Source organism: Euphorbia lathyris, chromosome 6 (genome assembly GCF_963576675.1).
Source record: "Euphorbia lathyris chromosome 6, ddEupLath1.1, whole genome shotgun sequence".
Taxonomy (NCBI): Eukaryota; Viridiplantae; Streptophyta; class Magnoliopsida; order Malpighiales; family Euphorbiaceae; genus Euphorbia; species Euphorbia lathyris.
The window spans coordinates 44437755-44448380 of NC_088915.1; the positions used below are offsets into that span (position 1 = coordinate 44437755).

The window sequence follows — 10626 nt, forward strand, 5'->3', positions numbered from 1 at the left end:
CGTCGGGTGAACTGAATTTTTGTTATAGAAATTCATACATTTTAACACTTTTTGTTGTAGATATTATATTTACTCTTTTACGTTTATAAATGTTTATGTTTATTAATGTTTATTTTAATTTTTATGTTTTTAAATTTTATTTGTTAAGTACAATTCTGTAGTTACGGGCTTAACGGCCTATTTACGGGTTTAACGGCCTATTTACGGGTTTAAAAAGCTATTTTTTTTGCCAATCCGACACGCGGGCGTGTGGATATCACGCCTCACCGCGTGGTCGGACGTGATAGACACACGCCTCACCGCGTGGTCGGACGTGACAGCCAACTGCCCGACCTTGCGGTGAGGCGTGGGGCTATCACGCCCGACCACGCGGTGAGGCGTGTGTCTATCACGTCCGACCACGCGGTGAGGCGTGATGGCCACACGTCCGCGTGTCGGATTGGCAAAAAAAAAAACAGAAATTCCCCTCCCAAAACCCATGAAAGGGCAATTTCGTCCTTTCAAGAGGCTAGGAGTGGGAATTTGGGGCTGGGTTTAACAACACCCGAAAAAAAAAAAAATCCAAATGTATCCGATGAAACGCAAACGAGCGGTCCAGATCATTTCTTCATTTTAAATTCATACGCACCATAATCCCATCCCTATATAAGCCCAGCCCACTGCGAAAGTCCATTTTCGTCATTGCTCAGAAAAGCTGGATATAGTTAGGTGTTAGGGTTTGAGAATCGAAATTGAAAGAGAGATGGCGTCAAGTAAAGCTAAGGAGCTCGTTTCTTCAAACCCTGTTGTTGTTTTCAGGTTGTTCTTCTTGACATCCTCTTTTATTTTGTCTGCTAACGTTTCTAATTGGTTTTTGGATGGTTACGTTTCAGTAAGACCTACTGCCCCTATTGCGTCAGTGTGAAGAAGCTTTTGGATCAGCTGGGAGCAAAATACCAGGCCGTGGAGTTGGATACTCAGAGTTAGTATTTTCTTCTTATCCTTTTTCAAGATGTTGTCTATTTCGTTTGGGATTTGGCTGGATTTATTTTGACTGTCGAGTTCTGCTTTGAGTTGTTATTTTACAAATTTATATTCGGTTGTTTGAGTTGGATTTTGATGTTGTGAAGATGATGGAGCTGAGATACAATCAGCTTTGGCTGAGTGGACTGGACAGCGTACTGTGCCGAACGTTTTCATTGGTGGGAAGCACATTGGTGGTTGTGACTGTATGTATTAGCTTCATTTCACCTTTAATGGATAAGGATATCCCATTACTTGCTAATGCTGCTTTTTGTTTACTCTTCTGCACTGCAGCAACTACAAGCATGCATAACCAAGGGAAGCTGCTTCCTCTGCTTACCCAAGCTGGAGCTATTATTGCTACTTCGTCTGCATAGAACTCTACTTTTTTACTTTTCAAATAAATGATGTTTGTTTTAAGGCTATTCAATACAAACTTGTCTACTATTATTTACATAATCACTTGTCAAATGTACCAACCATCTTTAAATAAGATAAACAATTTTACTATGTGAAGTGAAATTGTATTTCGTAACTAACTCTTCCAAATTTAATCTAATAGCCCAACAAAGACAAGATGTTCTTAGCACCCACCAACAAAAAGAAATCTATTTCTACTTACAAAAATTCATAATTTACTCTGCATAATAACAAATTAATAGGTATATGAATTACTCCCGAGTACTCTCATCAAAGCTACGTGCAATTAAAAACTCATTCTTAGAGGGGGTTACTAATTACACAACCATTGGAAGATATGTTTAAAGCTAATTGCAATTAAAAATTCACGTCTCTTATTTTAACTAAGAAGTGCTACTTCATAACTATTATTCATTAAATTATTTTGATTCTACTCCAATTTAGGTGAAGAATCCTATTTTACAACTCTATTTCATCATATTATTTGTCAAGGATGATAATAACTATTATTCTTCAGTTTTATCTATTAGTTTAACTTTTTAGGTTTAACATGGTACCTGATCTTCGGTTTTAATCAAGTTTTGACAATTCCATTTATTAATAGAATTTGAACACGTACATGTTTCAAACAAGCGTATAAAATATATAGAATTTCAAGAGATGAATGTGAAAATGTATGAAAGATAATAATAAAACATTCCCATCAGTTCAAACATTTGGTTTCTGAAACTAAATTACACTCCAAATGAAAATTTCTGGTGTGGATCCCTTATCTGTTTCAAGTTCAACTGCCAACAGGCAAGTCCGTTGATGCAATTCCTTTTAGAGCATCTCCAAGAGCTAATATGATGGCTTGTGTTCTAACAAGGACAATGTATTTTTCTTATTAAGAGATTTGAGTTGTACATGTTCATGTCTACAACTCAAAGTAATGAATTGTGATTTTCTGTATCATTTTGATGTTTCTAAAACATTCCACTGTAATTAGTTGGTGAAAAACTAAATTACATAAACCCAGTAAAATATTTACAACCATAATTTAGAAGCTCAAAATTCACCATATATATAAACTCATTATGTTTACAAGTACAGGAAAAATGTATTAACTGGAAATGTTTTAGTACAATGGAACGAAATGAGAAGCATGGTTAGTTGTACAACCTAAACTCAAGTGTCAAGTGTTAGTTTTAATTACTAACAGTCTAGCTTATGCTGTATATTCTTTTCTTGTTAGAATGACATTCCAATGTTTGCTTCAGTATTACATCGCCAATCAACCTGATCTAGAAACACTGTGGTAGCCTTTTGGCCTTGATTCGGCCATAAACAAACCAATATCATATTCTATAAATTTTGTGGTCTTAGACATAGATAAGACTCAGGGAACCATTTTGAGAACAGGGAATGTTTCATGTTTATGATTAGCTTAAAGAAACCATAACATGGTAAATGCAACAGTCCTACCAACAAGTACCTGCAAATCATGTCAAAGAATTTGATCAAATATTTAAACCACAAACTCCATGCACTCAAGATGGATAACAAGTGACATCCTAGGTTATGCTTTGCATAGACTTTTCCAAAAAGCTGTAACGAAAGAGAGCAATACAATAAAAATGAGGAAATGTTCTTGTTTTCAATTAAATGTATCTTTGTTTTATAAAACTGAAATCAATACAATACTATCTTACTCAATCAATTTTGGCCAATTTTTTTGTAAGAATAAATTAGATGACATCTCTCATCATGGAATAGTAATGAAATGCTTGAGGTACTAACCAGAATGGAGCATATGGAGAGGACAACTCAAGGAACGGATATGGCCACCTGAATCATCAGTTACTCTACAATTCATCAACCAAACATGTACCAAGGACAATGAAAAAGATAACAGGGAAAGCAAAATTTACCAAATTGATACACAAGCATGTATAATCCACTGGAAAGTGACAAAAAAACCCGTCCATAGAATGAAGTATGAAATTCGAAACCAAGGAAATGGCTGAAAAGGAGAGTGCATAAGTGATTATAAGATAGTTGCAAAACATAAATTTGAAGGAATAGCAACAAAAGCTGTCAATTTACCAGGCAATTTAAAGCTGCATCACCGAGGAGTAAGACAATATTGACTGTATGCATATTCACTGTCATCTGGAATGAATGACAATAAGTAACATGGTAAAAGAATAGTAGGCTAGGAGAAAAGGATCAAAAACAGTTTACCAAGATAAGCAGAAATAGAAACATCGACAGTTAACACTTATTTCATGCAGTTATCACTATGTCCAACTGGATGAATACTTGATCCCAAAAACCAGAGTGAAAAATATAGTAAAGCCATATAGCCTGTTTCCAAGGCTTAGGCTAGCCAACTTAAGATCCTAGCTGAAGAAATTGATCTTTCTACTGTCCCCCCCTTAATGTAATTTGCCCCAAAAAATAGGACCATCGGGCCAATTTATCCATCCCAACCATAGAAAGTCACGTCTTCTTGATCATTAAATCCTGTTGCTATAAATGCTTTCTTTTGCAACCAGCAGTTAATCAAGTATGCATTCGTATTGGATGTAGTCACCACCAATGACGAAAAATACGCTTTTCTTATTCTACCGGAGCCCTCTTACTAACACAACGATATACAACAACAACAACAACAAAGCCTTAGTCCCGAAATGATTCGGGGTCGGCTAACATGAACCATCATATAAAACCGTGAAAATCAAGTCGTGTCAGCGACACAGATTCGCTCCCTCCACTCCGTCCTATCCACTACCATATTTTCCTCAATTCCCAATAAACTCATATCACTCTCGATCACCCTCCTCCAAGTTTGCTTAGGTCTTCCCCTACCCCTCACCACTACATCCCTTTGCCACTCTTCGGTTCTCCTAACCGGCGCATCAAGCGCTCTACGTCTCACATGGCCAAACCACCTTAGTCGGTTTTCTCTCATTTTATTCTCCATAGATGTGACCCCTACTTTTGTCCTAATTATTTCATTACGCACCCGGTCCTTTCTCGTGTGACCACACATCCATCTCAACATACGCATCTCCGCCACCAACATCTTATGGATGTGGCAGTGTTTCACTGCCCAACACTCCGTACCATATAACAATGCTGGTCTAATTGCCGTCCGGTAGAATTTTCCCTTCAATCTATTAGGCATGCCGGGATCACAAAGGAAACCCGTAGCACTCTTCCACTTCGACCAACCAGCTTTAATCCTATGAGCAACATCTCCATCTACTTCTCCATCCGTTTGGATAATAGATCCTAAATACCGGAAGCAATCCGAGGCCTGAACAACTCTCCCATCTAGGATGATTGTCCCTGCCTCCCTACTCCTACGGCCGCTAAACTTACACTCCAAATATTCTGTCTTACTTCGACTCAACTTAAAGCCTCTAGATTCTAGAGTTTGCCTCCATAGTTCCAACTTCATCTACACTCCTTCTTTCGTCTCCTCAACCAACACAATATCATCTGCAAACAACATGCACCATGGTATACCATCTTGAAGTGAACTTGTTAGTTCATCCATAACGATGGCAAAAAGAAATGGGCTTAGTGCGGAACCTTGATGCACTCCAATCGTAATAGGAAACTCTTCAGTCTTCCCAACACTAGTACGTACACTCGTGCATACTCCCTCATACATGTCCTTTATGATGTCAATATATTTCCGCGAAATGCCTTTCCTTATCAAGGCCCACCAAAGTACTTCCCTTGGTACCTTATCATATGCTTTCTCCAAGTCAATGAAAACCATATGCAAGTCTTACCTCAAGATATCCTGCAATTAAATCATTTTCCATTTCTATCATAGTTGACCTCAAGATCAATTATCAATGCTATTTCCAGATTAAATATCAATTTGTTCAGCTTAGCCTATAATCGGTGAAACTTGGATGAGTCATACCTTTTCACAGAGTAAATTGACAGCTTCACATCTCACATGCGAAAAAAAGGTACGACTCATCCAAGTTTCACTGAGTATAGACTAAGTTGAGCAAATTGATATTTCATCTGGAAATTTTTAGTATAAACTTGATAATTGATCTTGAGGTCAACTTTGATAGAAATGGAAAATGATTTAAATGCAGGATATCATTGTGTTATTTCTACTAGTAAGAGGGCTCCGGTAGAATAAGAAAGGCGTATTTTTCTTCATTGGTGACTACATCCAATACAAATGCAAACTTGTCAATTGGATTAGATATTTAATAGTCTTGATCATTTTCCAGGCTATAATAACAATTAATTGATATATACTGGTTGCAAAAGAAAGCATTTATAGCAACAGGATTTAATGATCCAGAAGACCTGTACTTTCTTTTTTTTTCTTTGAGAGAGAAGACCTGTACTTTCTATGGTTGGGATGGGTGAGCCTTGGGGTTTTCAATTTTAAGAACACTCAAGTAAGTCCTGTATAGTGCTGTTGAGAAACCACCAAGTAATTGCTCTTCTGATTATAATAATGGACATGATAAATCCCAAGGAGGTAATGAAGAGCTCAATAGTTCAGAACCCAAGCACTGAGGCAGGAGACACAGCACTTCCCTGAGAGCATATTCTTTATACTCTAACAATATAATGGATGATTAATGAGTGGCTTGGAAAAAAATAGATGAATAGGAGATAACAAATAGGGCAACAAAGGGGACAAAATTTTATTAACATTAAAGTAAACAAAGCAGCAACATATTTTTCAATGATTCAGTGTCATGATGCAAGAACAGAATGCGTTTAGATTTAGCTGTATCGAGTTTGCTTGTTCATATATCTTTAAACAATTACCAGTGAAGCAAATTTATACAAGTCTGATTTACAGTACGTATTGCTTACAAAATTTAAGTTGTAATCTTTGATGGTAAGAAATGGAAAAATAATCGCCCAGTATACACAATCAGTTAGCATTGCTGCCCCAGCATTAGCCTGTTTATGATAGATCAAAAGAATAAAGTTGTGAGATGATAAATCAAGCACATGAAAAGATATAACATTGTCCAATATGTTTCTGACTTATAAAACAGGCAAATCAAGTTCGATACATAAACAACTTTAGAGATAGACCATTGACGTTAGAAACTAGCTTTGCCCAATAGCTGTATGTATGAAACAAATATCCAAATTTCAAGTTGAGGACCAGTTAGTCCAAAACTACTAATAATTGCAGGAAAATTACAAGAGAATATTAATTGATAAACATGACTTCTATTGAAAATCATCTACTTGTTTAAGTTGCAGGTAAGGAACTGAAATGTGTGATAAAGACGAAGCAGAGGAAAGGAAGGGAAGCTGCACTGCACAGGATTCACATAGATAAACCATAGTGTGTAAAAAACATTGTCAATTAGTATGATATGATCAGCAAATTTATGGCTTGCTATGTGAAATCATAATATAACAACTTATGCTTTATAGACTTGTAATCTCTTCATGGCATATCATCTTGGAAAAGAATGTACCTGGAATAGAACTTGAAAGAGGCAAGTAGAAATGCTTGCTACTTGAGAAGCAGAAATTTTATCTTGGGGATTTGGGAATTTTCTCATGTCAACTAAATTAGTGTTTTCTTCGTTCATCAGAGCCACATTGTACCCTTGCTCCATATCGTTGCTCTTGGATACTGTCTTGGCCATTTTGTGATGCCGGTAACACCCGCAGATGGAAAGCATTAATCCAAACTAGAAATCAAGGAATATACTTTAACAAAATACACAATGTATACAGATTACTGAGTGCTGTAAAAAATTGATGGAAGAAAGCAATAAAGAAGGGAAAACACATACGTACCCCAAAGTAAATGGTAACAGAAGTAAAAGTCCACCTGGGCAGAAGCCAAAATCATTATATAAGCTCAAGTCAGGGAAGATGTCTAGATGGAAAAGTGATTCGATAATAATACAACAATCACATTAGTTTAAGAAACTTGAGTGCCAAAAGTAATTCAAACAAGATAAAAAGGACATTCCAAAATATATTGAGTAGAGAAGAGAAGAGCATACTGAGTATAGTAGTAAAACATGACGAATCCACTGACATAAACCTTGTCAACAAGCGAAATCAAAAGCAGGGAGAAAGCAATGGCTCGATAAACCAACAACCAAATTGGATGAATTTGCAGAAGACATGGCCTCCATGCTCTATCTTGATAAAATAAATGGTCAATTTGACCCCTGCAAGATCTTAAATCATAGAGACCTTCATATTTCCTAAGAATAAATACCGAAGCAAGCATAGGGGTGAAGACCCAGATTGCACATAGCAACACTCTCCAGTTTAACCAGTAGCTCAAGGCGGTAGAATCAGGAGTGATCATACCTGCATCCTGACAAAATAATCAACCGAACCGAATGAAATAGGGTCCCCGACCCCGAAGGACAAAAACGAAGAAAGGAATACTTACATGAGAAGATGAAATTGGCTGTGGAAATCAAGATAATGGGACGTTAACTAATTTATGACGACTAAAAGGGTAAAGTTAATCACTTTCTGAATTATTGGAAATGATAAAATCCAATAAGAAATTTGTATGGGTTTCCCTTCTCCATCACATGATAACTGGCCCATAGGAATCTATATTTTTCCTTGTCATGGAAATTTTGGTCCAATAATTTTCCAAGAGAGAGAGAAAACCAATGTTATCAGAACCGGATCGGACTTCAAACCGGATTTATAACTGGATCACGGGTCACTTGGTCAAACCGGATGACTCGGATTGGTCAAACCGGATGACGTAATAAATAAATAAATAAATTATATATATAATTAATTTGAAATTATTTTTCTAAATTATATATAATCCAATAGGCATAAATTATATATAATCTTGATATAATAATAATAATAAATAATATATTGATTTTAAAAAGAAATATTGGAACCAAACTATATGCACCCTTTAAAAAATTTTCAAAAGGTACCGTTTCATTGGCCTTATTAATTCCTTTTTAAAAAAAATAAAATATTAATTGATAGCAGGTGAATGAATGTCTGCGTGATATTGGGAAGAGATTTGTCCAATAACATATCCCACATCGGAAGCAGGAGAAAAAGAAATACATCACAAATGCTATAAATAAAGTTAAACCACAAAGCAAGGCTATATCAGCGCTTGCTGCTGAGCAATTTTTATAAAACCGGGGTCACACTGGTTACCGGCTGGACCGCTGGTTCCCGGTCTGATTCCGGTTTTATCCGGTTTGTTGCAGATGCAACAAACTAGTGTTACTCGGATCGGAGATCTGGTCGGTTTTCAGTTCAACTGGTCGAATCGACCGGTCTGATCCGAGTTTTATAACATTGGAGAAAACAGTTCTGTTCACATCCACCTATTAACAATTTACGAGGCTAATTTACATATTTATACCAGTTACAATTTAACATATTTAAACTATTTCAACAAAACACCCTTTATATATATATATAATAAATTTAGCAATTTCTTCGTTTTTCTTTTTTCTTTCATCATTTCTTTCTTCTTCTCCTTATTAGTAATCCTTCTTCAATTTCATACATCAATCCAAAATTCAAACTCTTCATATAAGCATTATGTTAATTTTACATAATACATATCCCTTTGGACTAGTTTGTTTTGTATATTTGAAGTTAGTTTGCACCTACATCAATCAATATTTGGAGTTTGGAACATTACTCGATCGCTTCGCGGTTTATGATTTTGCTTCGCAGAATCGTAAACTACGAAGCTATTATTAGAAAATAAGGCTTTGCGGATCACCTAAACCGCAAAACCAAACTTAACATAGAGTTCGTTGTTCACCTAAGTCGTGAAGGTCTACGACTTCACGGTTGTATAATCTGCTTCGCGGTCCACGTAACTTCGAAACACATTTATTTTGAGCACTTATCTTTAATATTGTTTGACAATCTGCTTGTTTTTTTTAACAGTAGCAGTATGTCAATCAAATATTTTTTTTTGTGATCATGTGGAACGACCAATAGACAACCATGGAAAAAGTCATGACATACGAGGGGGTGAATCGAAGATGCTTCGGCTTTCAACAAAAAATCAACTTCGAAATGCTTCAAGTGAGAGTCTACACTTCTTCACGTGTTGATTCAACATCATTTGACGTACGCATGACTGTGCAAACTACATACGGCCTAAACAAAGTTCCTAGGATAATAGTTCCGATTGTTGATTCAAGTGATGTTGAGTGCTTCATAAAATATTGTCGGATGAATCCAACCGATGTTATCCCGCTATATGTTAACTTTGAACCACGAACAATAGATGCACAACTACCACGAGCTATGAAGACAGAGAATGTTATTCAATCAAGTTGTGATGCCACCGTTGAAGTTGACACTCATAAGCCAGGCAAACAAAAGATCACGAATTTAAACCTCGCATCCATCCCTGGTTTAGATGATATTAGCTTGAATATGTGTCACCGTACCTGGATTGCATTTTTTCAAGGTCTCGTAGTAGTCCGGTAACAACATATATGACTCTTTCGGTGAAACTCCGCATCTACTAAAGTCCAACATCTTGCTCTCCAAACTTACATGCAGGACATGTTGATTTTACACACTTTCTCAAAATCTTTAACAATGTCCTCTGGTCGATACACTTTATCCTCGAGATTAAACTTGTCTACAAGTAGTATGCCGATAACTCATTTCCCCGTTTGCCTATAATGTGGTAACATTTGATCTCTAACACATGTGTGTTTGTTCATTTCATCCACTCTTCAGAGCTTGAACATATCGAAATTGGGTATCACAATACCTCTAGCCCGTCATTTACATGTCTTGTCATGCTTACATCTAACTTCAAACATGGACTTGTTAGACTTGTACACTCTCCATTCGAACTCATTCTTAACCACGTATTTTCCAAGTGCAATTGGTAATTCTCATTTGTTTGAGAATATATCATGCACCTTGAAACCGATAAGCCCTTTTGATGCACTAGATTCAATAGGAAGCACATGTGCATCATCGACCTCTGGCAGCCATCGAAATGGATCGGTCCTCTTTCTTCACCATCCGCCTCATAGATACTTAATGATATATGGTCAGCTCATGCATTGGTTTCGGAAACACTTTCGGTCGAGATTGTTTCTAGCGGTGGAGTAAGGAATCTATACCTGGGGGGGGGTCATCATATTTGTTTCAGAGGGATAGGTTGTTCATCATATACCGTTTCTTCGTTTATCGTTTCTCCGGGGTCAA

General features: G+C 36.6%; 2 protein-coding genes across 4 annotated transcripts; one reads left to right on the plus strand and one right to left on the minus strand.

Annotated features, from left to right (window-relative positions):
* The first annotated feature begins 657 nt into the window (after positions 1 to 657).
* Positions 658 to 1537, plus strand: LOC136233045 (glutaredoxin). Its single transcript, XM_066022586.1, has 4 exons — positions 658 to 798; positions 873 to 961; positions 1110 to 1208; positions 1297 to 1537. Exons 1-4 carry the CDS (start codon positions 743 to 745, stop codon positions 1377 to 1379), a joined length of 327 nt encoding a protein of 108 aa, XP_065878658.1. The 5' UTR covers positions 658 to 742; the 3' UTR covers positions 1380 to 1537.
* Positions 1538 to 2460: 923 nt separating this feature from the next.
* On the minus strand, positions 2461 to 7970 carry LOC136233041 (uncharacterized). 3 transcript variants are annotated; one of them, XM_066022576.1, is made up of 9 exons: positions 7835 to 7970; positions 7434 to 7749; positions 7222 to 7255; positions 6894 to 7112; positions 6271 to 6360; positions 3508 to 3573; positions 3333 to 3424; positions 3202 to 3249; positions 2461 to 2896 (listed from the first exon to the last, which is right to left on the minus strand). In XM_066022576.1, the coding sequence occupies exons 2-9, from the start codon at positions 7745 to 7747 to the stop codon at positions 2767 to 2769; spliced, it is 993 nt and encodes a 330-aa protein (XP_065878648.1). In that variant the 5' UTR covers positions 7748 to 7749; positions 7835 to 7970; the 3' UTR covers positions 2461 to 2766. The 3 variants fall into 3 exon arrangements, with proteins under 3 accessions (XP_065878648.1, XP_065878647.1, XP_065878646.1); XM_066022575.1 differs by having other exon boundaries at positions 7434 to 7756; positions 7835 to 7936; XM_066022574.1 differs by lacking the exon at positions 7835 to 7970 and having other exon boundaries at positions 7434 to 7828.
* Between the last annotated feature and the right edge of the window lie 2656 nt (positions 7971 to 10626).

Bases quoted from the DNA above. Each gene is read 5' to 3' on its own strand.
- LOC136233041 (XM_066022576.1), bottom strand. From the start codon at position 7,747: ATGATCACTCCTGATTCTACCGCCTTGAGCTACTGGTTAAACTGGAGA. The intron at 3,425-3,507 runs GTAAATTGACAG...TCTCCTTTTCAG, and splicing joins ATGCAGCTTTAAATTGCCTG to CCATTTCCTTGGTTTCGAAT. The intron at 3,250-3,332 runs GTAAATTTTGCT...CTGATGATTCAG, and splicing joins CATGCTTGTGTATCAATTTG to GTGGCCATATCCGTTCCTTG.
- LOC136233045 (XM_066022586.1), top strand. From the start codon at position 743: ATGGCGTCAAGTAAAGCTAAGGAGCTCGTTTCTTCAAACCCTGTTGTT. The intron at 962-1,109 runs GTTAGTATTTTC...GATGTTGTGAAG, and splicing joins CGTGGAGTTGGATACTCAGA to ATGATGGAGCTGAGATACAA. The intron at 1,209-1,296 runs GTATGTATTAGC...TCTGCACTGCAG, and splicing joins GCACATTGGTGGTTGTGACT to CAACTACAAGCATGCATAAC.